The 18,257-nt window shown below is 43.2% G+C and overlaps 1 protein-coding gene across 4 annotated transcripts in view; it reads left to right on the plus strand.

Moving 5' to 3' along the window:
- Positions 1-18,257, plus strand: part of LOC115074713 (general transcription factor IIH subunit 2) — a 105,659-nt gene that overhangs the window by 65,631 nt on the left and 21,771 nt on the right. For 3 of the 4 annotated variants that reach the window (XM_029574469.1, XM_029574486.1, XM_029574477.1), the window contains 2 exons: positions 7,418-7,481; positions 9,329-9,432. In XM_029574469.1, the coding sequence (XP_029430329.1) occupies positions 7,418-7,481; positions 9,329-9,432 (168 nt within the window). Of the gene's footprint in view, positions 1-7,417; positions 7,482-9,328; positions 9,447-18,257 lie in introns of all 4 variants that reach the window. The other variant, XR_003852326.1, reaches the window with a different exon arrangement.

An 18,257-nucleotide genomic window follows, 5' to 3' on the forward strand; every position in this document is an offset into this window, starting at 1 on the left:
GATGTTTTTTAACCTTTTGAACACACCCTGCTCCCAGTGGGCAAGATACCTGCTTAACAATTGCACACAGGATAAAAATATTTTCTTATGCCTTCCTGAAAAGGCTTTTTACCATAAAAACATAATCGAGGAAAATATTTTTCTCACAGGACAAGCAGGATGGTAGTCCTCACATATGGGTGACATCACAGGATGGAGCCCAATCACGGAACACTTTTGTCAAAGTTTCTAGAACTTTGACTGGCACCCATTGGGCATGCCCAGGATGGCACTAACCCTGCACCCAGCAGGGGTCCCCCTTCAGTCTTCTTTTTTCCGTGCAGCAATAGCCACGCGGGTTAAGGAGCTCTACAGAGATTCCTGACAGGAATTTTCCTCACGAAATTACTTTATAATTTAATACCCCACAGGGGTCCCCCTATTCAATTTTTGCTTCCAAGGTGGTCCGGTAAGTTTTTACCCAATTCCGGTCGATTCCCGTCTAGTTCGGCCCTCGTGGCCTAATGGCCGTTGACTGCACTGCGGCTAAATTTTTTGAGAGGCCATGGCGTCTGTCGATGCCCCGACTGCACTCGCACAATTGTCATTACTTGACCCTCACAAGGTTTGTGTAATGTGTTTAGGGAACGAGCATGATGTCCTTACTTGCACCAAATGTGCTCTTATGCGACCAAAAGGTCGCAAGGCTAGAATGGAGAAGATGGAACTTCTCTTTCGGTCACAAGCTCCGACGCCGTCCATAGCCTCAACGTCGTCCGAGCCGACACCACCTACGTCGTGCCAGTATCGTGCACCGACCGGTGTCCAACCGGCATCGACGACTCCGCAGCCATCGACGCCCTCTGTTCCTCCTCAGCATAAGGACCAAGGAGATCGTCGAGAAAAACATCGACACCGTAGGTCTCAGACCATCGACTCAGGCAAGCCCTCGACGTCGCCACCGTCTGAGCAGCCGCCGAAGAAACTCCGTCCAGAAAAGGCACTGTCCCTCTCTGGCTCCGGGTCACTGAGGCAACCTTCACCGGGACCGGTGATAGGAGCTGAGATTCCACCTCCAACGGTGGTCCCTCCGGCTACGCCTCCGCCTCTTCCTCTGGCATTGGGGCTCCAGGTTTCCGAGAGGAATTGGATCAGATGATTCAAGAGGCCATCGGCAGAGCGATGCAAGGCTTCAAGAATACTCCGATGCCAGTGCCGATTCCTGAACTGGTTACCGATCCCATTCCTGTAGCGCTGGCACCGCTACTAACAAGGATGGAAGCGCTGCTCGCCACTTTTCCTCTGGATCCGGGGGCACCATTGGGCCCGGTGCCCTCCTCCCCAATTCGTCTTTCATTGACAGAAGAAGGAGAAACACAGTTACTTCCTCCATCGGGAGTCTTACCGATGCCTCAGCCATCGATGTCACCGATAGCGTCTTTGCTACCATCGGTGCCATCGATGCCTCCGGTGACTCCCTCGATGCCTTCGGTGCCTCAACCAGGACCCTCAGGAATACCAATATTCCATCCATCTAAGGATCCTAGGGGTGCTGGTGATGGACCGATGACGCGTCCCAGGATACCGATGACTTACCATCACCATCCTCTCCTACTGAAAGCAGGAAGCGTTCTCCTCCAGAGGACTTGTCCTTCATTAATTTTGTGAGGAAATGTCTGAATTGGTTCCATTCCAACTTCACACAGAACAGGATGATAGACACCAGATGATGGAACTTCTGCAATTTCTGGATGCTCCTAAAGAAATCACCTCTATCCCTATCCATGAAGTCCTCATGGATCTTCTGAAGAGGAATTGGGAGCATCCTGGTTCAGTGGCCCCAGTTAACTGAAAAGCGGACACCACATACCTAGTCCAGTCAACTCCAGGTTTCCAAAAAACCCAATTGGATCACCATTCAGTGGTTGTTGAGTCAGCCCAAAAGAAAGCCCAACGCTCCAAGCCTCACTCTTCTTTCCCTCCAAGGAAGGAGCAAAAGTTCCTGGATGCCATAGATCGACATGTCTTTCAGGGGTCAATGCTTATATCCCGCATTGCCTCTTACCAACTCTATATGACCCAGTACAACAGGGTCCTCTTTAAACAAATATAGGACTTTGCTGAGTCCCTGCCTCAGCAGTCTCAAGAGCAATTACATGCCCTGGCTCAAAAAGGATTAGAAGCAGGCAAACATGAAATAAGATCATCATATGATATTTTTGACACCGCTTCCAGGGTATCAGCTACAGCTATTTCTGCGAGGAAGTGGGCCTGGCTAAAGTCTTCAGACCTACGATCTGAGGTCCAGGGCAGACTATCTGACTTGCCTTGCACTGGTGACAGTCTTTTTGGTGAACAGATACAACAAGCAGTGTCACAGCTCAAAGATCACCATGAGACTCTTTGCCAACTCTCCTTGTTGTCTTCTGAATATCCTGCTAAACAAACATTCAGAAAGGATCCCAAAAAGTCTTTCTGCCGCCAAAGGAAATCTTATCCTCTACCGTCCAAAGGTCGCTCTACAAAGCCTTACCAGAAAGGCCAGTCCAGGCAACCTCGCAGGCAAAAAACACAGACAACCCCTCAGCCAAGCCCCGCATCCGGTTTTTGACTCGTTCCTAGAGAGCAGCATTCAGCCTCCACTACTGCATATATCAGTGGGAGGTCGATTGTGCCATTTCAGCAACATCTGGCACACAATCACCTCAGACCAGTGGGTTCTTGTCATAATCACTCAAGGTTATCTCAACTTTCTTGCCATCCCGCCGGACTCCCCACCTCGGCTGAAGTGGGGAACATCCGATCACTCACCACTTCTGGATCAGGAAGTCTGCCTCCTCCTTCGATCCAGAACAATCGAACCAGTGCCCTACTCTCAATAGGGCCTCTGCTTCTATTCCCGATACTTTCTAATCCCAAAAAAGTTAGGTGGCATTCGCCCAATACTAGACTTTCGTGCCTTAAACAAATACCTACAGAGAGAAAAGTTCAAGATGGTAACCTTGGATTCCCTCCTTCCCCTTCTGCAAAGGGAAGACTGGCTCTGCTCTCTAGACCTCCAGGATGCTTACACACACATCGCAATAACACCCTCTCATCACAAATTTCTGCGATTCCTGGTAGGCCCAAAGCACTATCAATACCGAGTGCTACCATTCGGCCTGACATCTGCACCACGAGTCTTCACCAAGTGCCTCATAGAAGTAGCAGCATTCCTCAGGACTCAAGGTGTCCATGTCTACCCCTACCTCGACGACTGGTTGATCAGGGCTCCCACCCAGCAAGCTGCTCTGATGTCCCTACGTCTCACCTTGCATACCCTGATCTCCCTAGGGTTTCTCATCAATTACCCAAAGTCCAACTTAGTCCCATCACAAACCCTGTTGTTCATAGGAGCAGACTTGGCCACCTTCAAAGCAAAAGCATTTCTTCCTCAAGAGCGAGCTCTCACTCTCACCCCTCTCGCCCATCAACTGCAGTCTCAAAAACACTCAACTGCACATCACTTCCTAGTGTTGCTAGGACACATGGCGTCCTCGGTACATGCCACTCCAATGGCTCGTCTCGCCATAAGAGTCATGCAGTAGACTCTAAGGTCACAGTGGATACAATCATCCCAACCACTGTCGGCCATTGTCCACATCACCAACCCACTTTGCTTATCTCTGGCTTGGTGGAAGAATCAGTCCAATCTCCTCCAAGGCCTTCCTTTCCAGGCTCCGGATCCTCAAATAACCCTTACAACCGATGCCTCCAACCTCTGCTGAGGAGCACATGTTGCCAATTTGCAAACTCAAGGCACCTGGTCTCCAGAGGAAGCCAAACACCAAATACATTTTCTGGAACTAAGAGCAATCAGATATGCTCTCAGGGTGTTTCAGGATCGCCTTTCCAACCAGGTCATCCTGATTCAGACAGACAACCAGATGGCTATGTGGTACATCAACAAACAAGGAGGAACGGGCTCCTACCTCCTGTGGCAGGAAGCTGCACAGATATGAGAGGAGGCCCTTTCCCACTCGATGTACCTCAAGGGCACCTACTTGCCGGGAGTGGACAATGTGTTGGCAGACAAGCTGAGTCGCACCTTACAGCCGCACAAGTGGTCCCTCAACCCCTCAGTAGCGGACTCAATATTCCAACATTGGGGTTACCCTCACAAAGACCTCTTTGCGTCACCTCAAAACCGCAAATTAGAGAACTTTTGCTCTCTCACTCGCAGCCAACACTCACTACCAAGAGATGCGTTCTCCCTCTCATGGGCAACCGGTCTCCTATATGCATTCCCTCCACTTCCACTTCTCTCAAAGACAAGGGAAGCATGATCCTGATAGCCCCTCACTGGCCACGCCAAGTGTGGTTTCCGATTCTTCAGGACCTCTCCATTCGCAGGCACATTCCCCTGGGGAAGGACCCGCTTCTGATCACTCAAAACGACGGGAGCCTATGCCACCCCAATCTTCAGGCCTTGTCCCTGACTGTTGAAAGGTTAATTCTTCAGCCACTCAACCTTTCGGAACCAGTTTCCCGTGTCCTGATTGCTTCACGAAAGCCTTCCACGAGAAAATCTTATTACAAATGGAACAGGTTTAAGTCATGGTGTTCCTCACTGTCCCTTGATCCTTTCACTTGTTCCACCACGAAGTTTCTAGACTGTCTCTGGCACTTGTCAGAATCAGGTCTATAAACTTCTTCCATCAGGATGCATGTCAGTGCGGTAGCTGCCTTCCATAAAGGTATTGGGGATGTTCCCATTTCAGTACAACCCCTTGTAAAATGTTTTCTGAAGGGCTTGCTCCACCTCAAACCTCCACTGCGCCCTCCGGCCCTTTCTTGGGATCTCAATCTGGTTTTGGGTCGGCTCATGAAACCACCATTCGAGCCTCTCCAATCTTGTGATCTTCGCTATCTCATATGGAAAGTGATTTTTCTTTTGGCAATCACATCCGCTCACAGAGTTAGTGAGTTACAGGCCTTAGTCACCTATCTGCCTTACACTAAACTTCTGCATGACCGGGTAGTACTCCGCACTCGCCCTAAGTTTTTGCCTAAGGTAGTATCGGAGTTTCACATTAATCAATCCATTATACCAGCCACCTTCTTTCCCAGGCCCCATTCCAATCCAGGAGAACAGGCTTTGCATACCCTTGGCTGTAAATGGGCTCTAGCATTCTATCTAGACCGTACAGCTACCCACAGAAAATCCACCCAACTGTTTGTTTCTTTCTACCCCATCAGATTGGGTCAACCTGTGGGTAAGCAGACTCTCTCCTCCTGGTTAGCAGACTGCATATCTTTTTGCTATCAGCAAGCAGGCATTCCTTTTCAAGACCGTGTTAAAGCACACTCTGTCAGGGCCATGGCAACTTCAGTAGCGCACCTATGCTCAGTGCCACTTCCTGATATTTGTAGGGCTGCTACCTGGAGTTCTCTCCATACCTTTGCAGCTCATTATTGTTTAGACAAGGCTGGTAGACAAGATTCCATTTCGGCCAGTCTGTCTTGCACAACCTATTTGCAACTTGATGTACCAACACCCTTCCACCTGCCCGTTAGGGTTCAGGATGCCCTCTACCAAATTCCGTCTCAGTCCTTGTGCTTATTGCACATCTTGGGTACATTTGGTGCATACTCTGACATCCTCAGCTCAGTACTCACCCATATGTGAGGTCTACCATCCTGCTTGTTCTGTGAGAAAGCAGAAGTTGCTTATCTGTAACAGGTGTTTTCACAGGACAGCAGGATGTTAGTCCTCACGAAACCCGCCAGCCACCCCACGGTGTTGGGTTTGTTACGTTTTCTTATTTTATTTTTTGGCACTTACTATAGCTTTTAAACAAGACTGAAGGGGGACCCCTACTGGTTGCAGGGTTAGTGCCATCCTGGGCATGCCCAGTGGATGCCAGTCAAAGGTCTAGAAACTTTTTGACAAAAGTGTTCCGTGATTGGGCTCCATCCTGTGCTGTCACCCATATGTTATTCACCCAGACTTTCAGAGACGGCGTGGGCTAAGTAATACACTCTCATCATGAACCACTACACTGCGATGATCCCTCTCTCTTTGACACACCATACCCGCCCCCCTCCACACCTCTCTCCTCCTACCCCCCCCCAGACCCATTTTCCCTCCGCCCCCTTCCTTTCCACCCCGAGACCTGTCCTGCCTCTCCCTACATGCTACGATCCCCTCTTCAGACCACTATCGCTGTTCAATTAAGACGCCTGTTGAACAATTACGTTGTTAATTGTGGTTTACTTGCTCTTCTATGAAATGAGCTAACAGTTCTATTAATGTTTATCGTGTTCATATATAATCCCGGTTAGAATGTTACTTAAGGTCTTAGTTAAATGAATGTATTATGTTGTTATCATGTAAACCGGAGTGAAGGCAGTTCGCTATACTTCGGTATATAAAAAAATCCAAATAAAATAAATAAATATGTGAGGACTAACATCCTGCTGCCCTGTGAGAACACCTGTTACAGGTAAGCAACTTCTGCTATTCACCCTGAATTATGGCTTAGAAAGTTTTATGGTCAACTTTGATAAATAAATAGTTTCATCCTACCTGATCTTCCCTTTACTGTGGGGTGGCCTCTTTGAAAAGGGAGGAAGTAGAATCAAGCTTGTTCAGCAGCCAGGTTAGCTATGTCTTCTGATCAACTCGGTTTTGACCAAAACCTTCCAGGAAGTCAGGCTTGCAGTTCATATCCAATCCATCTGTTCATGCACACATCATCCTTCTTAGTGCTGGAAACGTAACTCCATCTCTGACCTAGAGTTAAGATTCCAGCGCTAAGAAAATGACAACCGGCCCAACGTCATGCTTTGCATCGGGGAATAATACTTAATGCCCTATTTGCATGGGATTTCCATGCGAGGACGCTAAGGATTTACTCCCATTTTAGAATGCTCATTTTGTTAGTGTAAAACTTCTTACTGCATGAGCAGTAAAGTTTATGCTCTCAAAATGAGCATTGCAGGCCGGAATGCACCTTTCCGCATCGCCCCTTAGACATGAATGAGAGCTGTGTGGCTGCCGGAGAACTTCAGCCTGAGCAGGAGTAAATATGATTGGATCCAGAGGCTTTTGGAGGCAGTAGATGGTGGTGTACGTATTTGGGTGAATCACTGTTTGTATTCATGTCTGTTGGCAGAGTAGAGGGCACAAGTGGAGGTTCTAGTGCAGCTCTTTCTGCTTGGGTCCTTTCTAATTTTTTTTTGTGTTTTGTTTTGTTTTTTTGCCAAATGTCAAATTCTTTTACAATAGTAGCTATTTCAGTTTTTAGCTTTGTTTGAGCTCCATAGACAAAACAATTTGAGTAAATCAAATCAATATTGAATAGAGCTCTAAAATAAGTTGGACTGTTGCATGTTTATGATGTTGTCATCTTGCATAAATATGCAATGTACTAATTAAATTATTTTTTCCTCTAAGGCTTTCCGCAGCATACTGTTGCATCTCTTTCTGATCAGGATGCTAAACCATCCTTCAGCATGGCGTAAGTAGAGGGAGGCTAATTTCATAGACCCATAGTCCCTAGTAAGCTAGAGATGGAAAGTGCCTCAAACAGGCACCTATTCCATCTTCCTGCTGGGAGTTATTATATAGAAACCATTCTAGACAAATAGTTGCCTCACCTGTTATTAAAAACCTCCAATAACAAAGATTCCACCATTCCCTAGGTAACTTGTCCAGTGGGTTACTGAAACATACTGTAGAATAAAAAAAATTACTAATATATTTTTTACATTTCTTACCCTTACAGTAAGAAAGTGCTTCCTAATATCTAATGTCAGTGTTCTCTAGGTGCAATATAAGCCCACTACTTTTGTTGGAGACAGTTTGTTGAATTTGTTCAGGTAGAATATTTTAATGTAAAAAGAGGTGCATTTTGGAGAAAAGGTGAAAAGTGGATGGGTTGATGTGATGACCCAGTAATTGGGGCTCTGTAGGAGACCTGGGTTTCAGATCCCCTGGGGTGAGCATGAGCATTGTGGAAGTAACACAGTCTGCATGGATAAGCCAGTGCAAATGTCTGTATCATGTCCTCCGTGTTTACCCACTGTAGTGGAAAAATCCCTCTTAAAGGAAAGTTGAGTTGGTAAATGGTTAGGTACAAACTTAGGGCCAGGTTTTCAAAAGTATTTACACGCTTAAAACTGGGTTTCACACATGTAAATGCACTTTACCCATGTAAGTGGGCTTTTGAAACTTGCTATAATATATGCCACTGAATTGTTTTACACACCTTAAGAGGTAGATTTTATAAATGTACGCCCGTGCGTACTTTTGTTCGCGCACCAGACGCAAACAAAAGTATGCCGGATTTTATAAGATACGCGCGTATCTTACAAAATCCGGGGTCAGCGTGTGCAAGGGGGGTGCACATTTGTGCACCTTGCACGTGCCGAGCCCTGCGCGTGCTGCCCGTTCCCTCTAAGTGGCATCGGAGGGAACTTTCATTCGGCCTCCCACACCTTCCCCTCCCTTCCCCTACTTAACCCACCCCCCAGCCCTATCTACACCCCCCGCCTACCTTTATTATGAAAGTTACGCCTGCTCCAGGCAGGCATAACCCGTGAGCGCCGATCGGCCGCCGCCGCCGCGTGATTCCCCGGCCCGGGAGCGATTTCAGAAGCCACGGCCACGCCCCGGAAACGCCCCCGGGCCGGCACCACGCCCCCCTAGCAAAGCCCCGGGACTTACTCGTGTCCCGGGGCTTGCACGCGCTGCTGAGCCTATGCAAACTAGGTGCGGTGCGCGGAGGGGGGGGGTTTTGAAAGGATTACGCACATAACTTAAGCGCATAACCTTTACCCATGTTAAGTGCACTTAACATGGGTAAAGGGCTTTTGAAAATTGCTGCGATAGTGTTACATTTATTTACTTGTGTAACTCCTTTGAAAATGTACCTGTTAGATTGTGAGCCCTCTGGAGACAGAGAAATGCCTACAGTACCTGAATGTAATCTGCCTTAATATAAATCAGCTAAATAAAATAAATACATTTTTGTTGGCAAAAAGAAAACAAAGAGCAACTCCATGATGTGTGATGTAAAAAAAAATAATTAGAAAAATGTAAAATATATATTTTTAGCAATATTTTTTATTCTACAGTATGTTTCAGGTCAGGTGAAATAGCATTCTTATGTACCAGTCATCTAATCAGATGGATGCTATTAAATGCTTTCTTATACCTATGTTCTCCTGTAAACCACCTCCACATAAAGAGAATCAAAATATTGAATGGATTTCTTTATTTGCATCCTCAACCCATTTCTTCAGGACTGTTTGTTTTTGTTTCTGGCATTCAAGTTTCCAAATATGGTGATCTTCTGTCTCACAGGCATTTGGATAGCAATAATGAACCAGGCCTTACGTTGGGAGGATATTTCTGTCCACAGTGTAGGGCGAAATATTCAGAACTTCCTGTGGAATGCAAAATCTGCCGTGAGTACCTTCAGGTATTTTCACCTTATGGATGTTAACGTATTCTAAGCATATAGTAAGCAAAATTTATTTTTTTTTAATGGCTTCATTCTCTATTATGAATACAACTTTAATTGATTAATTCCACCTAAGCTAAAAGCATTAGCATTGGTGGACCCATGATGCCTATTGAACTCAGTTTGTAAAAAGGCACAAAATTGCTCTTAAACATTGAATGGGAGCCTATGCACTGCAGTATGGGGGTTATCAGTTTGTACTCTTTGTCTAGGACCAGTGCACTTCAGATCAGGGAGGGGGAGGGAAGATGATTTCCGCTGTGGTGGCAGCCCCCTCTGGCTAAACAGTGGTGCTGAAGACGATCCTTGAAAAAGATGCCCCACAAGCCTTTGGGATTGACCAAGGGGGGGGGGGGGGGGGGGGGGGCTAAGGATGGTATAGGCTGCTGAGAGCTTAAAAGGAAAAAAGCAAAATTAATGAGCCAAATTTACTTGATTGTGCATTGCTTATTCTAAGTCAGGTGATATTTCTTTGGGTACTAAGGATCATGTTTTACTATCTTTTTTTTTTTTTTTAATGTATTTGATATTAAAACCAGAGTAGTCTCAGGCTATACAGAGTGTTTTAGATGTAAAAAATATGACGACTGTAAATTGACTGACGTGGGTTTCATATGTGAGCAAAGGTCTACGTTGCTTGAGGGATTTGTCTGAATCTGGCCCTTAAAATTTGGCAATGAAGTCTTTTTTTTTCTTTCTCATAGTATATAAAATATTATAAATTTTGTATATTAACTGTCTTAATGTGTTTAGCGAAATAGGTCAGAATTTGTACAGTTCTTATTTTTAATTTTGAAGGAACTGGGATTTTTCTCAAAGGTGAGTGGTTCATCATAGCCACGCAGATGGGTCATCTGACCATGCTTAGTGCGGAATGGACAGAATCTTCCAGAGCTCTCTGGAAAAGGCAAAAGGTTTTCTCTTATGTGTGGTAGTTCCAGGGATCTCCCCAATTCCTTTTAATTTTTTTTTATTTTTTTGGCAAAATTGCAGATGTGTGCCGCCATGCTGCAGTCCTGAAGGCTTGTGAAAAAAAAGCTTTTTTTTTTTTTTTAATCTCTTCTTTCTTCACTGTGAGATTCCCATAGTTTTTGCCTTTGTTTGGGATTTGGTACATTCTAAGTTTTCTGAATGTGACCCTACTGAGCTGGACTAGGTTTTCCTTTGTCTGAAGACAGCCCAGATAAATGTTTTCATCTCTGAATTGTCTTCATTTCATGTCACCTCTTCAGTTTTCCTCACCATGTCTAACAAGCAGATCCGTGGCTTCAAGTTTTGCCCCAATTACAAAACAAATATCCATTCCGTTTCATCCTGCTACAACAGTCCAGTCTTGTTGAGTGGGTTATATCCTCCTACCAGCAAATGGATACAGAGTACACAGTTTTCTTTTGTGACGTCTTTTCTACTACTTAGTTGTGGTGCAGTACAGAAAAAGAACTGCTTTTTCCGCTCCAGCAGATGGTAGGATGTTTTGGAAGTGCAGCAGGATTTCTCATTCGCCTGCCTCCCTTTGTGGGTTTTTGACACTCATTTGTAATTTTCCCAGTGTTAAGAAGGCCAGGCACTTGGTTGACTCAGGATTGCGAGCCCTACAGTGGAGCGGACCAGGCACCTGGCTTGCTTAGAGTAGTGAGCCTGCAGCGGAGGTTCTCAGAACCAGAGGGGGTTTGTTGCCCAGAGAGTTTTTTGTTTGGCAGAACTCATGAAAAACTAAACAGAGCTAGCCAAGCATGCAGGAGCAGTTTTGTCCCTTACACGGATTGTGTGGAGCTAAATGGACTGCTGGGGTTGGGGGTGTTTTCATTGGAGGAAATCAGCCAACTCTGCACGGAGTTCTTCTGTTCTTAGAGGAACTGTCGCTGTTGGGCCTGTGGCTGCAGATGCTCCACAGGCACATCAAACTTGATTAGTGCGGCCTGTTTTTAATATGAGTTTTTGCCTGGACTTTAATTTTCTGCACCAGACCTTCTGTGCCATTCAGAGGCCTGGTAAGGGGGTGAAACTCATGACCATCATTTTTTCTGAATATTGTTCTCAGCCTTCAATTAGATCAAGTGCCTGGTAAACCTGTTAGGTGGGCTGTGGAGGCTTTCTGCTCCCCCAGAGGGCTCATTAAGTTCTTGAGCTCCCTCGGAGAAGAAAGTTGTCTTTCTTCATCTTTTTCACAGGTCTGAGATTGCAGACCTTATTGGTCAGGTGGTCTCATCTGTTAACATTATTGGTTATAAACCAGAAGGGGTACCTGGCTAGGGCCCCATTTTTAGAGGAGTCCGCTAATCCTATAAGGCTTTCCACTTCATTCTGCAGAATAGGAGTCACCTGAGATCTCAAAGGAGTCTTCAGTTTCTCTAAGCTGTATCTGCTTCCACAAGAGGCAGTACAAAGCTAATTTTAGTTGCCTTGAATTGAGACTTTAGTTTCTGCCAGAACTTCTGTTCCAGTGGAGGATAGTGTCTCTCTCTGGGATTCCTCTGGAAAATGTTTTTTTCCTCAGTGGCCTTATTGATGCAGTGGTTTGGTTGCAGTGGTATGGTCGCTTGGACTTTAGGACTAGTCTCAAGAACTCCTTGAAGGCATGCAGGCTGGATTCGGCATTAGTTGTCTTAGCGGATGCCTTATGTGATCTTACCTGGATTTTCAATAGATTTGTGGCTCCTGCTGTAGTTGCTGGAAGACTTCTATGGCTTTGATATTGGGCAGTGGATTTGTGATCACAACACTAAGAATCACAACACTAAGACCTACTAAGGTTGGAAATCTCCTCCTTCTTATAGACCTGTCTCCATTGCAGGAGAAAGCACTGGGATTTTACTCCAGGTTTTTCCTGGTTCCTCAGAAGACAGGATTCCATCCCATTTTAGACCAAAGAGCCTTGAACAAATCCTTGAAGAGAGAAAAGCTCAAGATCATTCACTGAGCTACATAAGAACATGCCATACTGGATTAGACCAAGGGTCCATCAAGCCCAGGATCCTTTTTCCAACATTGGCCAATCCAGGCCATAAGAACCTGGCAAGTACCCAAAAACTAAGTCTATTCCATGTTACCATTGCTAGTAATAGCAGTGGCTATTTTCTAAGTCAACTCAATTAATAGCAGGTAATGGACTTCTCCAAGAACTTATCCAATCCTTTTTTAAACACAGCTATACTAACTGCACTAACCACATCCTCTGCCAACAAATTCCAGAGTTTAATTGTGCATTGAGTGAAAAAGAACTTTCTCCGATTAGTTTTAAATGTGCCACACGCTAACTTCATGGAGTGCCTCTATTATCCAAAAGAGTAAATAACTGATTCACCTCTACCCATTCTAGACCTCTCATGATTTTAAACACCTCTATCATATCCCTCCTCAGCCGTCTCTTCTCCAAGCTGAAAAGTCCTAACCTCTTTAGTCTTTTCTCATAGGGGGAGCTATTCCATTCCCCTTATCATTTTGGTAGCCCTTCTCTGTACTTTCTCCATCGCAATTATATCTTTTTTGAGATGCGGCGACCAGAATTGTACACAGTATTCAAGGTGTGGTCTCACCATGGAGCGATACAGAGGCATTATGACATTTTCCATTTTATTCACCATTCCCTTTCTAATAATTCTCAACATTCTGTTTGCTTTTTTGACTGCCGCAGCACACTGAACAGACAATTTCAATGTGTTATCCACTATGACGCCTAGATCTTTCTTGGGTTGTAGCACCTAATATGGAACCTAACATTGTGTAACTATAGCATGGGTTATTTTCCTTATATGCATCACCTTGCATTTATCCACATTAAATTTCATCTGTCATCTTGATGCCCAATTTTCCAGTCTCACAAGGTCTTCCTGCAATTTATCACAATCTACTTGTGATTTAACTACTCTGAACAATTTTGTATCATCTGCAGATTTGATTATCTCACTTGTCATATTCAAAGTTCCCCTTCTAAACAAAAGAGACTGATTTATGATTTTGGATCTTAAGAAGTCTTACTTTTGTGACTGGATGTATCTGTTATGTAGGTGTATCTCAAATTTATATTAAGGGAATACTACCTCCAATATCAGATATAGATTTGGCACCATGGGTATTCACAATATCTCAGTCGTCAGACCATTTTTACTCAAGCAGGCAGTTGGTACTGTATATTTTCCTGCTTGGACAATTGGTTGCTCAAGAGCACATCTTGGGCAGGAGAAGATGAATCCATGCAGAGCCCTGTATGGGTGCTGCATTGCTAGACTTTGTCATCAACTACAGCAAAATCAAGTTGTGCCCGACACCAAGATTGAAGTTTATAGCAGCTCTGCTAGACATGACTCGAGCCCACCAACAGGACCAACAATATTGTGGCTGCAATGGAAGTTGTGATTCTGACACAGGAGACATCAGCCAGGTCCATATTGAGAATGTTCTTTACAGCTCACAAAGCTCCCTGGATGCATCTTCAGATGAGACAAGACCAGTGGACTCTAAAATACCAGTGTAATTTAAGCCAGCTATGTAGGGATTTCTGGAAAGCATCTATATTATGGAACAGTTCAGTTTGACTTTGGGTTTACCCTTTCAATTTTGTCCTCACCAAATTGTCCTAATCACAGATGTTTCTAGCCTGAACTTGGGCTTTACGCCCAAGACTTCTGGTTTCTCCAAGGGAAAAGGTTGCACACCAACCTGCTGAAGCTAGGTACAGTTCTGAATGCTTTTAAAGTTTTTCAGGAATCAGGTGAACAACAAAATTTTCCTAGTCCAAACAAACAATAGTGATAAAATTTTATCTGAACAAGCAGAAAGGAAAATGGTCCAGCCTCCTGAGACCTTCTCTCATGGGATAACCGAAAGAGACATTTACTTGACAGGACGAACCAACATCCTGGTCGATGGGCTAAGCCATCTCTTGGGCCCTCATGAGTGGTTCTGGATTAGGAGGTTGCAAATAAGATTTTCCTCATGTAGGACATACTCAATATTGACCTGTTTAGAACAGTCCTGAACAGGAAGATACCAGTCTCTAGGAGGAGATCAGAAGACAGACTAGCTGCAGATACCATTTTTCCTTCAATAGGAAATGGGTCTTCTGCATATGGCATTTACGCATATGGCATATATGCATTTCTGCATATGGCATTTACGTTCTCTCTATTTAATCCCCAGCTTCTTTTCTATGCTCCAAGTTGTATTACTCCCTTGTTTTATTGTAACTGCATTCCTTAACCTTCTCTTGTTTAATGTTTTTTATCATTTTTATCATTATTATTACTACAACTATTATTATTATTATTATTATTATTAAGATAAATGTTAGTTTTTTACCGAGTTTTGTTACCTATCCACTTGTTAATTGTAAACCGACATGATGCGATACCTATTGCGAAGGCCGGTATAGAAAAACTTAAAATAAATAAATAAATAAATATGCATCCTCCAGAAACTCTAGTAGTCAAAATTGTGATAAAACTCAAAGATCAAATAACCATGATCCTCATAGTTTTCTTTAAACTGAGACCGATTCGATTTCTACTTCTTTGACAAAGTTCCTGAGGAACTAGTTCAGTTAGAAACTTCCCTAAACTTGATCACACAGAAACAGGGAGAATTGCTCCACCCCAATATTCAGTCTCTAGCCCTCACAGCCTAGATCTTGAGGGGGATGTAATACAATCTCTCACTTTCTCAAACAAGGTGTCTCAAATTCTTTTGGCTTTTTGGAAAGGACTCCATCAAAATGTCTTATGGTTTTAAATGAAGGTGGTTTGCCATCTGGTGTGAGGATATAAAACCTGCTTGAATACCTTATGTATTTTTTAGTGTCTACCTAAAAAACAATTCCATTAGGGGTCATCTCATGCACTGACATGTACCAGGGCACCCTGTTTCTTTATAGCCTTTAGATATTAGATTCACATGGGGCTTGCTTCCTTTCCATCAAGTCTACCATGGAATCATAGGACATCAATGTGATTCTTGTAGTAACCTTTGCACAGAACCCTAAAGTGAGCATTAACAGAATTAGTCACTTAACTCTTGTGAGCTCAAGTACCTGACCCGGAAGATTGTACTTTTGATGGTGATCACGTCAACCATCAGATTCCATGAGCTGCAGACTCTAGTAACTTATCCAATAGATTTCACCATAATTGGGGAGTGCTCTACATGCATCCTAGTTTCCTACCTAAAGTGATATCAAGACTTCTATTTTAATCAGTTAGTTATCTTGGCAACAGTTTTCTATAGGTAAAATCTGCATAAAGGTGAAAGGCCTCTTCATTTCCTGGATTGCAAGAGAACTATTGTCTTCCAGCTGAAGCAGACTCAGGCTCATAGAAAGTCAACCCAACTTTGTTTCTTTTGATCCCAATAGATCTGGGAATACAGCAACATAATGCACCATTTCTAATTTGGTAGCAGATTATATCTCCTGTTAGGCTTATGCAGGCTGGATTATAAAAAGACATGTCAAGGTCCACAGTGTTAGGTGACCAAAGCTGCCGAGGTCTTATCTAAGATCTGCCTTCATTGAGGAGATATACAAGTTTACAGTGTGGTGTTCAGGCCATACAATCACGTCCCACTGCTCTTTGGACACAGCCTCCTAGTATTACAGTAGGTTTGAGCTCCATGGTCTCTCTTTGAGGAATAGAGCCCAATTCCATCCCTCCTAGGGCCCATTTTATAATTTAGGGTTGACTTCCATGTCAATAAAAAGAAATGATGAAAAATAAGAAAAAGGGATTTTCCTAATAAAATACTTGCTGCTCATGGGCGGTTCTTGTTGTTTGTCTCTCTTTTTTTTGTTGTTGTTGTTGAAAACCAGGCGTAGCTAGAGAGTCCAATTTGTGTGACTGCTGTGAACGGCTTGTCTTCAGAGAAAATGAAGTTACAGCAGTTCATCAGTCACACAAACCCATCTACCTCTCCTTAGAAATTTTCTCCCCCAGTCAAAGCTAAATAATAAATTGGAGAAAGCTGTGGGAAAACAGCAGCATGGAAACTACTACTAAAGAGTAGAGAAATGTTTTTGCATTTTCCAGAGAGCTCTGGAAGATTCTGTCCATTTGGTATCAAACGCAGTCATGTGAACTACTTCAGAGAACACCTGTTACAAGTAAGCAACTTTACTTTATTTAGTAACAGTGGTTGTCTGCAAATAAATATTTTTGGCTCTCCCAGACTGATCAGTTACTCCTGTCTACTGAAATTCTATCATCTTCCTCTCCTACCTCTACCTCTGCTCTCTGTATCTGTCCAAGCATGCTTGGTCTGTCACTGTTTTGGTTAATACCATTTTGATAGATTTTTCCGTGCATCAATACTTGTTGAGTTTATTTATTTATATATTGGTTTTTATATACCGCCACTCATCAGAGATATCACGTCTGTGTACAGAGAACAAAATAACATACGCCATAGCGTTATACATAAAACAAAATAGTAATAGTTGAAAACCAGTACATAAAACAACTCGAGAAAGTAAAGGATGTAACAAGGAATAACTTATGTACATAAAAGTAGCAAGGTATAACTAGTACATAAAAACAACGTAAGATATTAATAAGGCATAACTTAAGGCAAAACCTAAAGGTAATAATAATAACTTAAAATGACGGGGAAATCTGAGGGGGTTGGGCAGTAGGAGAGAATGTATAAGAATTGGGAATGCGAGACTGTGACTGGCGTTGTATCTTAGAAAAGGCATAAGAGTGAAGTAATAAAGCAGTGGTTTCAAAGTTTTTAATGGCAGGCCTAAAATAAACAATTGCCTAACTCCCCACAGTCCGAAGTGGAAAACGCATGAAAAACTCAGTGCAACCCAAATTCCACCCTATTTTAATATATCAATAATAATATTAAATGCACTCATGATACAATGATTATATTAAATGTTGTAAGGACCTTCATAACCAGTGCTAAAACATCGCAAAACTTATAAAGCAACAATTACGTAGTCACGCCTATATTTTGTATAATCATCGGTCCTGTGTATCCGTATGTCACAAATTTATTTTTAAACTTTTTTTTATTCATTTAAAAATCCTGTACTTGTTATACTTAATTTCAGTATCCCAGTCTAATCCACCACACCACTTGTACTTATCTTTAACGTCTTGGTGTAACCAATATTGCCATGCATAAACTTCAAAAACTCTCTTGCTTTTGAATCCTGTTGATCACTCACTGACCATCTCTGAGCATCCTACTCTGTCCATATTTCGGAAGATACGCTTCCTTCCTCAGTGGATAAAAATTCTTGGTACAGCAGCACCTGACGTCATTACTGTTGTTGTTTTTAGCCCTGGTTATGAGGTCCTTACAACATTTAACATAATCATTGTATCATGAATGTATTTAATATTAAGAATTATTGATATATTAAAATAGGGTGGAATTTGGGTTACATTGTGAGACCTAAATAAAAATCATTACAGTAATCCAGGGCAGGAAAGAATTAATGCCTGGACCATGATACGAAAGTCAGTCTCACTCAGGAGGTTTTTTAAACCATGAACAACACGTAATTTAAAAAAGCCAGATCGAATCAGTTTTAATGTGCTGTTTGAAGGAAAGATTGGAATCATTCCATACTCCTAGATGTTGAGCACAAGTACAGATAGGAAACGATTGATCACAAATATTTAAAACAGTAGGACAATACATAACTGAGCAAGGTTTACACTGAATTAAAACAAACTCAGTATTAGCCATATTTAAAGCAAGCTTGTATAAACAAAATAAAACTCCACAGCCATTTCTGAACTGACTTAAAAATCACTAAATTCTCAACAA

This window comes from Rhinatrema bivittatum, chromosome 1 (genome assembly GCF_901001135.1).
Source record: "Rhinatrema bivittatum chromosome 1, aRhiBiv1.1, whole genome shotgun sequence".
NCBI classification, from domain to species: domain Eukaryota; kingdom Metazoa; phylum Chordata; class Amphibia; order Gymnophiona; family Rhinatrematidae; genus Rhinatrema; species Rhinatrema bivittatum.